Here is a 16285-nt window from a genome sequence, read left to right on the forward strand (position 1 = left end):
CCCTGGGCGAGGAAAGCAAGCGGGCCGGGCCCGCGGGGCAGGCGAGGCCGGGGTGGGGGGCCCGGCCCGAGCTCCGAGCCGGAACGGGGAGCGGCGGTGAGGGCCCTGCTCACCATCTTGGAGAAGGAGGTGGTGATGGGCAGCGACCCGGAGGAGCTGGGGCTGGCGTCCGTGACGTCTTCTTCGTGTCCCCTCCCTGTCCTCGGCGAATCGGGCAGGAGGAGCAGACGGAAGGGGCGGGGGAGAACGGGGAGGGCAGGGTCAGTGAGAGCCCCTGGGGCACTGCGTCCCTGGGGCCGTCCTATGTGTGTGTGGGGGCGGCCTCCTCTCCCCTCCGCTTGAGGAAGAGCCGGGTCTTTTCACCACCACGTCCCTCCCCCCACACAGGCCCAGGGCGGCCTCGTCAAGGCTGGACGATGCCTTCTGTCTTGAGGGCCAAGGTGGGCATCCCGGCTGGCACTCCGTGTGGAACAGTGGGAACTGGGGCCGGAACGTCCCCACTAAACAGGCCGACTGGGGACTGGGGCCAATGGGCTGGGTGTGCTGCCTCCCGCGCAGCCCCTGGAGCCCCTGTGCTCCTTCGAGGCTGCCTGGGGGCTTCTGCACACTCCTTTCGGCCCTCGTCTTGCTGCAGGGGAGCGGTCAGCTTCCCCATCCACAGCCCCACGCGCTGGTATGTGTGCGTGCGTGTACATGCGTGTGCGTGTACGTGCACAGCCAGCTGCACACGTGCATCCCGGTCCGTGGCGCCCTCGAGGGGACGAACCACAGTTCCCTCCCTGGTCCAGCACCCCACGTCAGGCAGCCGGCAAGGCTCCGTCTCCGCTGCACCCCTTTCCCTCTCCTGGGCACAAACGCCCTCTCCACTTCTGCTGGCCCCAGGCCCTTTACACCTCCCTTCTGTACAAGGTCCCTAAAACACCTGGTCTGGCCACCAGGGAAGTGGCTCGGCCCCCACCTTAGGGCTCCCCTACCCCCGGTGTCCCCACCAGGCGCAGCCCAGATCTGGACCCCTGGATGCCCTGCTCTCCTCGGAGGGATGAAGCCCGTGAACTCGGGCCTGGCCGTCAACCTCTGCGGGCTCGTTCCTGGCGCCGTCCTGCTCTGACCCCAGGAGGCAGCACAGCTTTCTGTATCACACGCTTTCCAGGCTGCACATCCATGTCTCTGCTTCCTGCTCCATCCCGGGGGGCCCTTCCGGAGGCCGTGCCCAGCGGCCTCAATTCTCCCTTTTCTAGACCCCGTCTGCACGTGCCCTTCTTGACAGATCCTTCTCCAGCCTTCTTCCAACAGCTCTCTTGGGTGTCCAGGGCCACATTCCACCTCCTCACCGATGGCCCTGCCCGAGTACCTGGGCTCTGGAAGCATCTACATGGACCTGCCAGCACCTGGCACACAGGAGGTGCCCGGTTCACCCAGGCAAACCCTCGCTAGCCAGCTGTCGCTCCAGAGTGGCACTGAGGATGAGTCAGAGGAATTCTGGGAACAGTGTGTCTCGGAGAACCCGGGGTTGAGGGGTGAACTGGTGGCCTCCCATGCCGGGGACTGCCTGCCCGGAAGTCCGGGAGGGAGGCCAAGTATCGGGGCTCCGGACGGACCCACGGGGAGAGGACCTCAGATGTGACGTTTCCGTGGTCGGGGCTCCCGCCCTCTCCGATGACAGCAAACAGTAATCACCATCTGGACACCCTGCCGCCCCGGGGCCCCAGGGCCCCCGAGACCCCTCCCGGGTTAACCTTGCAGGATCGACGCCTACGATGGGAGAAACAGATGGACCGAGAGTCAGAGTGACAGACAGGAGAGGGATCCGGGCGTCTCACTAACCTTGAAAATCTGATGTTCGCTTCAGGCTGATGGGGGATTTGGCCCTCTGCAGCTGAAAGAGGGGAAGGGAAGCAAGGAGACAGAGGACACAAATCAAACAAGGCCTGAGACACACGTCACCGGCGCTAAGGCAAGAAAGAAACTGAGGCGAGCTCACGCCGCCCTCGTCACGTGGCCGCAGGAACCACAGAGGGCGCAGGATGCCCACGGATGCCCCACGGCCGTGGCTCCCCGGCCCAGCGCAGGCAGCCGCTGGTACAGACACGCTCGCCCCACGGGAGGCGCTGCCACGTGGCTCGGATGGTACAAGGGCTGAGAGTGGAGGTGGGGTGGTACTGTGACGCTGAGCAGAGCTGGCTACACGGCACGGGGGAGTTTTCAGGAACAGACGAGGCTTTGGGGCAGCTGCCCCGGCCACCCCGGCATTAGGTGCTGGCGGTTCCAGGCCGGCCTCCGAGGTGCTGCCCTAGGCCTTCCCGCTCCCTGTGTGCGAGGGCGGGGAGAGCAGAGGCCCCGCCAGGCCCTGCGTGTGAGGCCGTCTCATTCACTCAGTCACATTCATTCATTCCTCAGCTGATGGAGCGCGCTAGAGACAGAGCAAAGCAGATAGGATGAGTGCTGTAACTCCAGCTCCATCACAAGCCACTGACGTCGGTAAACACGCGATAGGCGCTCAATACCTATTCGTTGAATAAACAAATGAATTTGGAGATCGTGCTTATATCATTCTCTCTCCCCTCTCTTAACTTGTACTACATTCGTAGGAGATGAAAGAATTCGCCGGAACGAACAAGCGAGAAGCACAAAGCTGGCACGGTTTCCGTTCACAGGGTTGACGGTGGTCAAGTCGCATCAGGGGTCTGAGACCCGCCCCAGGAGCACGTGAGGCCCTGCTGCCTCCTCCCCCGCGTGCAGGGGGCCCCCACCCCCGGCCCAGGATGGCCCCCCCGGCTGCGTGCAAGCACCTGGATGCCCTTCAGGTTCATCCTGCGTTTGGGCGGGTGGTAGGGCAGGAAGTAGCGGCTGTCCTCTGGCGAATCCTCTGAGGTTGAAGAATCGTCAGCCTCCTGACCGTTGGTCCTGGGGCTGGTGTCCCCAAAGTTCTGAGAGATGATGGTCACTGGTAGGTTCCTGGGCAAACTCTGGAGACAAGGGGAGGCCGTGTCCGTGACGGAGCACGGAGGAGCTGCCGCCACGCGCAGGGACAAGCTCTAATGACGCCATCACTCCCTCGGGCACCCAAGCTTGAAGCTCCGGATGGCCTCTTCCTCTTTCCTGACCCCACGTCCACCCCGATGCCAAGACCTATCACGCTAGCTCCACTCTCCTCCTCACAACACCCCCGCCCCCATCTCCCTCCCGCCGGGGCCCTGGCGCAGACCCTCGCACTGTGCTCTCTACAGTAGTAGAGGAACTGCCTCCCAGATGGTGTTGGCCCCTTATCTGATACACCACCATCAGATCCACAATTTCAGGCCCTAGGCCTAAGCTACAAATATAAGAAATGCTGCTGAATGCCTGGATAATGATAACAACAGTGCCAGGTACTGTCCTAAGTAATTTATAGCCATTGTCTGAAGCTGAGGTGCAAGAATATTAAATAACTTCTGGTTGGTCCCCTCAAAGCCACGTAACACCCTCATGCTACGTTGCCTCCAAACCCAAAGCTTTTGGCCTTACTTCCCCGCACAAAATCCTTCACGTCCAAGAATAACTCACGACCAAGCTCCTTAGCCGACGGGCCCACTCAGCTCCCTCCTGCTACCCGCTCCAGCCCACCTCCTGCCTGTCCCCGCCTCCCACTCCACGGATGACCGACCTGCCAAGCGCGGCCTGCCGGCGGCATGCCATGGGTGTCACACCTCCAGGCCTTTGCTCGTGGTGTCCCCGTGGGCTGGAATACAGCCCCATCTTTCCTCACCTAGCCAGGCGCTGTCACAGCTTTCGTTCATAAATTCAGCAGATGCTCCCCGAGGGTCCACCCTGTGCCTGGCCCTATGCTACACGTTGGACAAACAGAGGGGCCTACACGGAGCTTCCGCGTCACTACAAACTGTAGGAAACGTGCAAAAGTTGAGGGCATAACACAGAGGCTCCTGGTTTCCAACAGGAACCGGTGAAGGCCTAGCTGAGGAAGTTGACACTTCAGCCAACCCCAGAAGGGGGTCAGAACTTGGCCAGGTGAAGTCCGGGGACAGCATTCCAAATGGAGGTCCCGAGGCTGGCTTCTCCTGTAGGGAGTCTTTCCCGGAACCCTGAGAGAATGGAGGCCTCCACCCCTGGGCGCCTACAGCGCCCCTTCAATGCGTAATTTACAACACTTGCGTTGAAATGTCACGCTCCTGCATCTGCATCCAGCACTAGATCTGAGTCCTCTGGGCGAGCGGCTGGGAGGGTGGGTCCGATCCTGGTTTCCCTGGGTGACTGACTAGCGATGCCCTCGGGGAAGTTACTCAGCTGCTTGTGTCTGGATTCTACCCTTGGCCAAGGAAGACAGCGATCTTACTGTCCTGGCGGGCAGTCCTGCGGCACAGAGGGCACTTAGCACGGTACCTGCAGACACAGGCACCCAAGCCCGCAGCTACGAGAGTGATAGCATCATCTATCTGCCCGCATCATGGCATCGCTCACTTCGGGGCGCCTGGGGCCCTGCTGTGACACGTGCCTGAACTTCAGGTCGAGATAAATGACGGTTTCCTTACAGGCCCTACTGACTTTAATGGGAGCAGGGCGTCTTACACCCGATGACCGTCCAGAGGGGTTTAAGGAAACCCAGTGGCAGGCTGACGGCCGACAGAGGTCCCCTGAGGAGGAGCTGCGGTTCTAACGCGGGAGTGACTTGCCCGAGATCACCCGGCCAGCAAGCGGCCGGGCCAGGGTTTCGTCCTGCCTCTTCTAGCTTCAAAATGAGCGGCTTCTACTCATCACGACCCAGACACACGCGGTTCAGGGGCACGGCTGCTCTGGGTGCGGGAGGGAAGGGTGTGCTTCCTCGCGGGAGCGCACGTGCCCGGCCAGCCCCACCTGCTCGAGGCTGCCACTGTCCTTGGAGAGGCGCCGGAGTTTGCTCTCCAGGTTCACGATGCAGGCTTCCCGCCGGACCATCTCAATCCTCATCTCATCGTTCTTCTCCTCCAGCTCGCGGATCTGTTTCCTGTACTTGTCCTTTTCGATTAAGCACTGGGAGTACTGGGTCTGCGCCTCGTCCCGGGAATGGAAGGCCTGCCCGGAGGAGGAGAGGGACGAGGCCGATTGGCTCTTCGCCCCGACGCTCCCAAGTCACACCCAGACGCCCGCTCCCCAGCCCATGTGTCAGTCCCACGGCCTCTTGCCCTTTTCTGGACCCTGACCCTTGGGTGTTTCAGTCGATACCATCCTGAACAACACGTCACAGCCCCCGTCTGTCCAGCCTCGGCTGTGTCTCTTGGAGCCCACCCTCCGCCCTAGCGAGTGGCGCCATTATTATTATTCCCACTTCACAGACGAGGCCTCCAGGGAGTGGCAGCTCGCCTGCAGCCACGCGTCTGAAGAGTGACGGGGTCTGGACCTGGCCATCTTACTCTAAAGCCCAGGCCGCCAGGGTCCAGCTCAGGCCCCCATGCTATTCAAACGAACTGGGATAGAAGTCACTTTGGGAACGGAAGCAGGCAAGATGGATTCACGAGTGATTCCAGCGGAGTTAATGACACTGCCCTGGACAAAACCTCCTGCTGGACCCCACAGCCCGGAGCCCGCAGGCCTGCCGCGCAGCCGCCCCGGGCAGCCCGTACCTGGTCGCGCTCCCGCTCTACCTCCTCCAGCTGCAGCATGAGGGTGTTCATGCGGTGCTTGTACATCTCGCAGTCCTTCCCCAGGGTCGAGCACTTCAGCTGCAGGTCCTCTTTCTCCTCCAGGTACTGCGAGCACAGGGGGAGATCAACACACGCGTCAAGCGGTCATCTATCGGGGCCGAGAGCCATTTTCTGGCTGCATCTTCCCAGAGCCGGCCTGCCCCTCCTCACAGGGCCTGACCTTGTAAGAGTCAGCTCTCTGACCAGAAGGGACCAAGGTAAAAGGCCAGTCCACCAACGGAGATTTGCTGTGGACCTACTACGTGCCAGGGAATGAGCGGGAGACAGGGTGGACGCCACGTGTGCCCTCCCGTGGCCTTCAGCCGGGGGGAGGACAGGTGTCGTGCTGACGCTTAGTACTTCACGAGCAGCTGCAGGTGCTGACGCACAGGGAATTTACACCAGGGGCCAGACCTGGTCCCTGGAAGAGAGTGTGGGCTCTGGAGGTTCCACTAACACACATCCGTGCACAGGGGCTCCCGGCCCGAGGGTGTCAGCTGGGTGGGTGCTGCCCCGACTGCCCATGGGGCCCACCTTATCCCTCAGCTCCTCCGCCTGGCGGACCTCCTCCTGCAGGTTGTAGATCTTGTTGACGAGCTCCTGTCGGTCCTCCAGGGCCTCCTTGCGGTCATGCTCCAGGATGTCCAGGATGGCCTTGTCCGAGTCTGGCAGGCTGCGCTTCCCGGCCTGGGAGGGCGGGGAGTGCGGAAGTGGGGGAACGTTTAACGGTGCTGGGGGCAGGGGGAGGGCAGGGAGCGTGGGGCCCGGGAAGGCGGCAGACGAAAGTGCCGGCGACACACTGAGCGAGCAGAAGGTTTTGTGCCAGGGAAGCAGAGAGAGGCAAGGGTCTCTGTCTCTCGGGGTCCCTAAGCAGCTTATTATTTACGAATTTTATCACCTGGAAAGAAGCATGAAACCCACTTCTGCGCAGAAACATCCCGATGCCTGTTGTTCTGCCCCGGCTCTTATCAGAGCTCAGAGGAGCACTTGCTGCTTCTCCACACACTTCACAGGTGACAACAAAGAGAGGGTTGATCTGCCTTCCAGATGCCTCCCCTGAAATACCAACTAATCTCTCCGACTAAACCGGGACGCATCCTCTGCTCTGAACGAGAGCCTTCCGCGCCAGGCAGCCAGTCCTGGGGGGCGGGGGGAATCATTCCGGAGGAAGGGGTGGGTGCCTTTTTTCTTTCCCTGCGTACGTATTTTGGGCTATTATTCCTCCGTACCTACAGATGATTCTGTAATGGCAAAGGTGGGGGGAGGCGCCTGAAGTTTTAACAAATCACACAGAGCTGAGAGTTGAGTTTCTTGGAATCTTTAAGGCAAGAAGATTTCTCGGATGTACTTTTCTCACAGCACCCAGGGCAGTGATTTTGTGTGAATGGTGATTTTCACAGAGCGATTCAGCCAAGGGAACATCGCCACAAGTTTTATCTCACATAATGTCGTGCCTCTGAGAAGTGGGTGGTGTGGTCACCCCCGCTGACAGAGGAGGGACTAAGGTGCCCAAGGACGACACGAATTCTCTGTGGTCCTGCGGTCAGCAGGTGGCGGCTTTGGGACTCACACCCAGGCGGGCATGTCCGTCCCCGACCCTCATCCTCCCTTGCGCCCACTGTGCCCGCACTGGCCCTCACCTGGATGATGGACTGCAGCTCCTGGATTTTGGTCTTCAGCATCTCATTCTCCCGCTCCAGCTCCAGAACTTGCTCCTTCTTGGGCCGGTTCTCGATGTCGTTCTTTAGTTTCAGCGACTGATTCCTCTCCAGCTTGCATTCCTCCTCCATCTTATTCAATCGATGCTTGAGCTGGTCGATCTGAAACACCCACAGGGTGCCGAGGGGAGAACGCAGTTGGCAGGAGACATTCAGAAAAGGCAGTGCCTCCCAGATCCTACTGGACTTCCAGCATGAGCTGTGCTCTGCCCCCCTCTCTCCTTCCTCCAGTTGGTGACAGAGAAGGCCTCAAAGAAACCTCTTCCAGTGAAACAAACCACCCCCTCCTTGTTGAGGAAGAGGCCCCTGATCCATTAATTTAGAACAGTTCTAAAGCAGTTACGTCCCCTGGAAGAATCCCTCAGGCAACTTTTGTGGAGTGGAACAGATTACAGACTAGGATAAAAGGTGCCCAACCTGGTGTTTCCCCGAGGTATGTTATCCATTTTAAAGGTCTTTTAGGATGGGTTCCAAACTCTGATCCTCAGAAGTCAAGATTCCCTCAAGAACCCTCGTGTTATCGCAGGGAGCAAAGAGATGGGGAGGGGGGGGATCGGGCCCCACCCTGACTTCACACCCCACAGTAGTTCTGCACATGCACATGTTTTGGCCTCTTGTGTTTCACACAAGATTTTAGTTGAACAAATGGCATTGCTGCCACTGACAGGATCTCTGGCCTAAAGGACCTGCCCAGACCTAGTGTGTAAGAAAGAGTGGCTTCCTGGAGGAGGAGGCAGTTACTACCCCTGGAAATGGGACAACTTCTCCAGCTGTGCTGAGCTTCACCCAGGAGGCGAGTGTGAGGAACTGAGGCCAGGAGGAAGCTTCTTAAACCTCTGTGACTTAGCCTGGCTGCTTCCCCAAACTGATCAGCCTTGGCAAAACACCTAGAAGAGGAAGGTTGTTTTCAAGGTCTGCAAGGAAGAGGGTACCAAATGGGTGAGTGTCCTTTTTCAATTCTAGGCTTATGGGGGGAACATCTCAAGAAATCTGGCAGGTAGAGGGTGGTGGCTTCAGCAAGGAAGGGACCTCGGCTGTGCGCCCGTGGCCTGAGGGAAGGAACAGAGAGGAATGCAGGGAAGCAGCCTGGGCCTGAGAAATGGCCTAGCACTCAGCTGGCCAGATGTTCTTTTAAGTGCTAGATATGGTTTCTCACTGTTACTATATGGCCAGAAAAACATAAAACAGGAGAAAGTTCTAGGAGAGAAAGTTTTACACCTCCGCCATAGGTTAACACCTCCAAACCCTAGATGAGACAGCACAGGAACCTTGCTTCCTGGTCACACACTCTCACACACGTGCACACACACACACACACACACACACACACACTCCTCCTCAGAGTCTTGGAAGATGAACCCAAGTGACCTGTTCTGGGTCCAGATCCCCAGTCCCATCCAAGTGGACACAAAGTGGGTGCTTACTAGGTCAGCCATCTTGCCAAAGACATATTTCAGCACCTCAGCAATCCTAGGGCGTAGGTATCATTTTCATTTCCACGTAACTGGCATTTACGAATGAGGAAACTGAAGCCAAGAACCAACTAAGTGGTAAAGCCAGAAGAAGTCAGATTTGAAGTCAAATCCAAAGGATTTCAAAGCTCTTGCTTTTTGCGTGCTATGCCACTGACTCAATCCACCTGAATTCTAGTGGATTGTTTACTGATCTGTCTGGTTCAACTAAATTGTAAGTGACCTGAGCACAAATCAGGTTATTTATGCCTATGTCCCCCACAGTGCTTAGCACCGTGCCTCACACATGGCAGGTGCTTAATAAATACTCTGAGGGTCTATTTTCCACCCAGCAGCCAGAGTGATCTTTCTAGATATAAATCAGTTGTCACTCGCAGCTCTCAATCCCTCAGTGGCTTCCATCACTATTGGAATAAATTCCAAAGTTCTTACCAAGCCCCCAGGATCTGGACCCTGGCCGTCTCCCATTTGCTCATTCGGCTCCAGCCCCACTGGCTCTCCTGCTGTTTCTCAAAAACACCAAGCATGGCCGCTACCTGGAGCCTTTGCACTTGCTCTTCCCCTGAGACTTGCAGGGCTGGCTCCTCCCTTTCCTCAGATCTCTGCTCCTGTGTCTCCTTCTCAGGAACGCTTCCTGACCATCCTATTTAAAACAGCACCTCTCACTCACTATCCCTAAACTCTTTTCTCCCTCTTCTTAATAGCACTTATTACTACCAGCGATTGATGCATTTCTTTTCTGATTAGAATGTGAGCTCCATGACAGCAAGGCTTAGGTTTTGAGTTATGTATCCCTGGAAAAGAGGCTGGTGCAAGGCGGTGCACAATGAAAGGAATGAGTGAGTTAAGCAATTCCCTTCTCCATCTCCGTTTTGGAAGTAAACTCATTAATGACATCTATCATTTGGCTGCTGGATTGTTCACTGATAAGTGACTATTCCACTGTGTCATGCTGCGCTTTGTGGATACAGCTGTGAAGGGCAGAATCCTGGCCTCAAGGATCTCATGAATCCACGGGACAGGTGCTGTGCCCATCTCCTCGCTAATTTTCCCGAGGGCCATAGAGCTGGGCAGGCCCCTGAATCCTCCATCTTCCCCCTCACCCAGCACGGGTGCAGGGCCCATGAGCTGGGCCCATGTACGCATCTCTGGTTCACGTGCCTAGCGGGTCCTCGCTCCGGAGCAAGTGGGAAGCTCCACCGGGTCCGGGTGCGCAAGTCCGCACATGCGCACAGTGGCCCGGAGGGCTCCTGAGCAGGATGTCAAGCTCACTGGGTCTGTGCGCATGTGCACACATGCGCAGTGGATCTGGGCGCTAAACTGCGGCGCCGAGCCTCGCTGGGTTGGCGCATGCTGCGCACAGTCCATCTAGGCTGCCGGAACTCCCGCGTCTTCCTTTCTCCCTCACCTGGCCAGGTGTTAAACCCTGCCCCTGCCTGCCTGGTGGTCTTTGCCCCGGTGGCCTTCGCTTCCCGCTCACTCACTTTGGCCCAGCAGCTCCCGCCACGTGCCCCTCACCTCGAGCTGGAGGTCCCGGCTCCGCATGACCGCCATGTTTTTCTCTTCGCTGAGCTGGGCGTAGCGCATGGCCAGGTTGTAGTTGTCATCCTTCACCTTGACCAGCTCGTCGTTGTAGCTGTCCCGCTCCTCCTTCATCTTGTAGTACCGGTCCCGGAAGGTCAGCAGCTCCACCTGTGTCAGCGTCAGCTGCTTCCTGTCGTCCTCCAGCTGTCGTGACTTGGCCAGCAGCTCACACCGCTGCAGGTCCTTGGCCTTCATCTGTTGCTGCAGCTTGATGACCTCGTTCATCAGGAAGTGCGTGAGGCCCTCGTGGCCCTCCTCCACTGTGGAGAGGGGGGCACCCAGTCAGGCCTGAGGACTGCGGAGGGGAAGAAGGGGGTTCCAGACGTGGGGCAGGTGTCATTCGTTCACTCATTCACTCACCAACATTTTACTGGGCTCTTACTACCCATCAGGCACCGGGGATTCAGGGTGCGCAAGACAGCCTTGGTCCCGGTAGAGCTTATGTCTGGCAAGGGAGACAGACATCAAAAAAGCAAGTGATCACACGCAAATATAGCTACAGATTGAGAGGACTGCACAAAGTAAAGGTATAGGGGACTGTGAGAGTGCGTAATGGGGTGGGGGGGGGACCAGATCCAGCTGAGTGGACAGAGGCATTAGAGGAGGCTCCTGACGGATGAGCTCAAGTACTGAGGAGAGAAGACACATTCTAGGAAGGTGGAACAGCATTGCCAAGGTCCTATGGGAAGGGAAGAGGAACCTGGCACATTTCAGACACTGAAGGAAGACCAAAGTGGCTGGAGCTTAGAGAGAGGGAGAGGCAGAAAGGTGAGGCTGGGAGTATCATCAGGGGCTGGACCATGTAGGGTCCTTGTGGGCTGCACTGGGGTCTTTAGATGGCAACAGTGGAAAGCCACTGAAAGGTTTTAAGTAGGGGAGGGTGACATGAGGAGTAGAGAACTCATTGGATCAGAGCAGGAATGGATATAAAGAGCTGATAGGGTTGTATGGGTCTTGACTAGGATAGTGGTGTATATGGAGAAAAGACTGATTTAAGAATATTTAGGAAGGAAAATTAAGATGACAAGATGACCACGGGCTCTGGTTCATGGGATACTGGCAGGAGGGGAGGCAAAGGAAAGGACAAGATGAAGAGGGTAGGGGGAGTTCCACCCCCCCAACACTCATGGCGGATGTTCAGTAAACACCCACTTCTCTTGATTCAGTTTGTTCCTCTGTGACCTACATTTCATCATCAGGCAGAAGTAAGTGGTTGACAGTTCCTAAGTGCCACTGGGGCACTGTCCTGACGTCACAGATCCATAACCTTAGAGCTGTCCCACCACTGGACACACACACACACACACACACACACACACATACACCCCTCCCATCACAGTCCGAATGCTGATGGTAAAGCCACTTACCCACAATGGTGGAGAATCTACGAGTGGGTTCCTTTCCGGTCACCAGTTTGTACAATTCTGGGTAGTAAAATTCCAGACTCTCCAAGAAGGCCACGTAGCCCCTTTGCCCCTTCGTATGGAGAATGTCCAGCAGTCGGCCTAGAGGAAAGGCCAAATCACTCGGTGGTCAGAAGCATCCACGTCTCCGAATCCAGTCTTACGCTGGGCTCACATCCAGACAGTACACTCTTAAGAAGAGAGTCTCACCACATCCTGTCACTCCTGAGTTATATCTTACAGTCCGGCTAATGTAAATCGAAGTGCCAGGCTCTCGGCAGGGATTGTGAGTGTTAGTTTCCTTTCTCCCAAAGACTGGTGGAACCAGAAGCAGCCATAGGAAACCAACAGTCTTAAAGAGCTTCCCAACTGACCAGGGCTAAAATTAACCACACAGGCGTCTGTGATTGAAGGAGGATGGATGTACAGCAGTGGTTACGGAATAATATATGGTTCTCTGGGATTCAGACCAGGAAGATAAGTATTTGGGTGGGGAGCTAGGAAAAGTCCTAGGAAGCGGGAATAGCTCCATGTTCTTCAGTGGGATTATCACATAGTCTGGGAACGTTTTTCAGCTGTTTCTTCCCTTGAGGTCCTAAAACTCAATCCTTCCCCTAGGGTAGACATAATAAATAAATTTCATCTTGTGTCACCTGACTGTTTGTCACAGCGGCCCGGATTCTAAAGTTACATCCAGGCTCAGGAGGAAAACATGCTGGGATTAGTGATGTTTGTCAGGTATGCAAAGGAGAGTCATAGCATATGAGCTACTTATCACCAGTCATACTGTGGGCAAGTGAGTTTCAAACCTCTTAAACTGTGAACCACAGAAAGAGATGTATTTTACATTGTGACCGCATGCTTACACACAAAGACATATTTTGCTACAAACATATATGTGAATACACACACAGATGTATATAAAACCAAAACAGTGTTCACAAACCACACTTACTACCTACCTTTAATGAATGTGATAAAGTGTCATGGGCCCCTAGGCAGTCTGGAAAAGCCTATGGACCCTTTACCAGAATAACATTTTCAAACAGATAAAGTGCATTGGATTACAAAGGGAATCAATCGTAATAAGATACATGAACAAATATTAAATTTGCGACTCAGTAAATAAATGTGCTTCTTTATTAATGCATCAAATAAGCCAATCTCTTGGCAGGTCTAATAACTACTATAATTTCGAGGGAAAGATGAGTATAAATGATATTTTGGAAATCTGTAATAGCTGTAATGTGATAAGAAGATATCTGTAATGTTTACTGTTGACAAAGACACAAGTATTGCTAATCATTGTGATTTGTCGCCTACCTGCATCCATAATTGAAGGGAATGCTAAGTCTTAGGTTGGTAAAATAAAGATGTAATTTCCCCCTGGCCAAGTTAATAGACCCTCTCTACCCATGGACAGTTTGGTGGGGGACCAGGGGTGGGGAGAGGTCTACGGACTCTAGTCAAACATCCCTGACTGAGAGAAACGTCATTTTGCTACAGCTAACCGTAAGCTATCTCCTGAGGTTACCTGCCCGGTTGATCTTGGACGGCAGCATGGGAGCATTAAGCACTTCATCTTCATCTTGTTCATCAATGACCTTGCACTGGCGCAGGTAGGGGGTGAGCTTGGCTGGGTTGATGTAGCGACTCAGCATGTGCCGGTTGCACTCCACGTTCTCCCACAGGGCATCCTCCTCATCCTTCAGTGTCTGCATATAGTCATCCATCTCTGGCGCCCCTCCTTTTAGACATAAACCCCAACAAGGTTAATAGAACAGCCTCACTGGACTAGCTCTATGAGCTTTGGAGAGATCTCCAGCATCCACTGTTAAGTGAAAAAACAGTAGAGAAAAGCATATATATTCTACCTTTTATTTGAGAAAGGAAGGGATAGGAATAGACATATATTTCTTTATGTACTAAACACAAACAATGGATGGATAAGCCATAAAATTAAAACACAAATTATAGGGAGAGAGGGAGAATTTTGTAGTTGGAGTATATCCTTTCCTTCCAAGTTTTTATATCTTACTAAGAATTTATATTTCCAAAAACAATATATGCTGTACTTTTTGTTTTACAGTTTCACATAAATGGCATCATACTATATGCTTTCCTGTTTCCTTTTTCAACTTGCTTTTTCCTCTCTGCATTTGCTGAGATTTATCTAGGTTGATACATACAGACCTAATTCATTCATTTCTAAAAACAGCTTTGTTGAGATATAATTCATGCACCGCACAATTCACCTTTTAAAGGTGTACAATTCAATGCTTCTTATTACTGTCCCAGAGTTGTACAACCATCAGCACAATTAATTTTAGAACATTTTCATCACCCCCCAAAGAAACTTCATACCCTTCAGTAGTCACTTCCCTCCAATACCTGCTCCTCCAACCTTAGGCAACCACTAATCTATCTTCTGTCTCTGCAGACTCGCCTGTTCTGGACGTTTCACTTAAATGGGATTGTACAACATGTGGTCCTTGGTGCCTGGCTTCTTTTCAAGGTTCATCCATGTTGTATGTAGCATGTTTCAGTACTTTTTATTGAGGAATACTTTTTCATTGTATGGATATATCACATCTTGTTTATTCATCCATTGATGACTTTGGGTTATTTGGTTATTACGAATTATGCTACTATGAAGATTCATGTACACGTTTTTTTGCCAACACGTTTTTATTTCCCTTGAGCAGATATGCAGAAATGGAACCGATGAGCCATAAGGTAACTCCATGTTTAACATTTTGAGGAACTGCTAAACTGTTTCCCAAAGTGGCTGTGCCATTTTACATTCCCGCTAGCAATGTATGAGGTCCTAATCTATTCCTGCTAGCAATGTATGAGGTCCTAACCTATTCCTGCTAGCAATGTATGAGGTCCTAACCTATTCCTGCTAGCAATGTATGAGGTCCTAATCTATTCCTGCTAGCAATGTATGAGGTCCTAATCTATTCCTGCTAGCAATGTATGAGGTCCTAATCTATTCCTGCTAGCAATGTATGAGGTCCTAATCTATTCCTGCTAGCAATGTATGAGGTTCTAATTGTCAACAATTATTCTTGTCCATCGTGTTTAGTACAGCCATCTGAATGGCTGGGAAGTGGTATTTCACTGTGGTTTCGATTTGTATTTCCCTAACGAACTAATGACATTGAGCATCTTTTCATGTGCACATTGGCCATCTGTGCATGAGAAATGCCTATTCAAATCCTCTGCCCATTTTTAAATTGGACCTTTGTCTTTAATATGGAATTTTTATGTGTTCTGGATACAAGTCAGATATATGATTTTCACATATTTTCTCCTATTCTGTTGGTTACCTTTTCACTTTCTTAAAGGTATTATTTGTAGCACAAAAGTTTTTAATTTTGATGTAGTCCAATTTCTTTTTTCACTTGTGCTTTTGGTGTGTATCTAAGAAACCATTACTTAATTCAAGGTTATAAAAATTTACTTCTATTTGTTTTTCTAAGAGTTTTATACTTTTAACTCTCACATTTAGGCCTATGATGCATTTTGAATGAATTTTTGTGTATGGTGTGAGGTAAGGGTCCAACTGTTTTTTACATGTGGATGTTCAGTTGTTCCAGCACAATTTGTTGAAAAGATTCTTCTTTCCCTACTGAATGGTCTTGGCACCTTTGTCAAAACTCAATTTACCATAAATGTGAGTGTTCATTTCTGGACTCTCAATTCTATTCCATTGACCTATATGTCTATCCTTATGCCAGTACCACACTGTCTTCATTACTGTAAATGTGCAGTAAGTTTTGAAATTGGGAGGTATGAGTCTTCCAACCTTGCTCTTCCCATTTCAGATTGTTTTGGCTATTCCGGTCCCCTTGCAATTCCATATGAATTTTAGGGATCAACTAGTCAATACTTGCAAAAAAAAGTAGTTGAGATTTTGACAGTGAATCTGTTGCATATGTAGATCAATTTGAACAGTATTACTATCTAACAATTAAGTGTCATGCTCCAAGAATACGGGATGTGTTTCTATTAATTTAGATCTTCTTTAATTTCTTTCAGCAATGTGTTGTAGTTTTCAGTGTACACTTCTTTTGCTAAATTTATTCCTAAGTATTTAAATTCTTTTTGATGGCACTGTAAATGTGAACTGTATTCTTAATTTTATTTGTTGAATAAAATTCATTGTTAACATATGGCTATGCAATAAATGACTTCTGTATATTGCTCTTCCATCCAGCAGATTTACTGAAATCATTTATTAGTTCTAATAGTTTGTTAGTGGATTCCTTATGATAGGACGTTTTCTATATGACTTTCCTATATATAAATGTCATCTGCAATTACACTGTTTTACTTCTGTCTTTTCAATCTGGATGGCTTTTCTTTTCTTTTCTTCTCTTTTTTTTCCCCTCTAATTTCCCAGGCTAGAACTTCTAACACAATGTTACATAGAAGAGGCAAGAATGCAC

The 16285-nt window shown here is 52.4% G+C and overlaps 1 protein-coding gene across 5 annotated transcripts in view; it reads right to left on the bottom strand.

Annotated features, from left to right (window-relative positions):
• Window positions 1–16285, bottom strand: part of CARD11 (caspase recruitment domain family member 11) — a 111023-nt gene that overhangs the window by 17729 nt on the left and 77009 nt on the right. For all 5 annotated transcript variants that reach the window (XR_016387716.1, XM_022563452.2, XM_022563455.2 and 2 more), the window contains 10 exons: window positions 13366–13578; window positions 11796–11933; window positions 10363–10688; window positions 7295–7474; window positions 6189–6341; window positions 5595–5720; window positions 4849–5046; window positions 2790–2966; window positions 1825–1876; window positions 114–196 (listed from right to left, as the gene is read on the bottom strand). Coding sequence is in view for 4 of the 5 variants with exons in the window: in XM_022563452.2 (XP_022419160.1) it covers window positions 114–196; window positions 1825–1876; window positions 2790–2966; window positions 4849–5046; window positions 5595–5720; window positions 6189–6341; window positions 7295–7474; window positions 10363–10688; window positions 11796–11933; window positions 13366–13578 (1646 nt within the window). In the remaining variant the exon portion in view is untranslated. The remainder of the gene's footprint in view (window positions 1–113; window positions 197–1824; window positions 1877–2789; window positions 2967–4848; window positions 5047–5594; window positions 5721–6188; window positions 6342–7294; window positions 7475–10362; window positions 10689–11795; window positions 11934–13365; window positions 13579–16285) is intronic.

Source organism: Delphinapterus leucas, chromosome 15 (genome assembly GCF_059928025.1).
Source record: "Delphinapterus leucas isolate spDelLeu-1000000601 "Yukka" chromosome 15, BTC_Dleu_Yukka2, whole genome shotgun sequence".
NCBI lineage: Eukaryota > Metazoa > Chordata > Mammalia > Artiodactyla > Monodontidae > Delphinapterus > Delphinapterus leucas.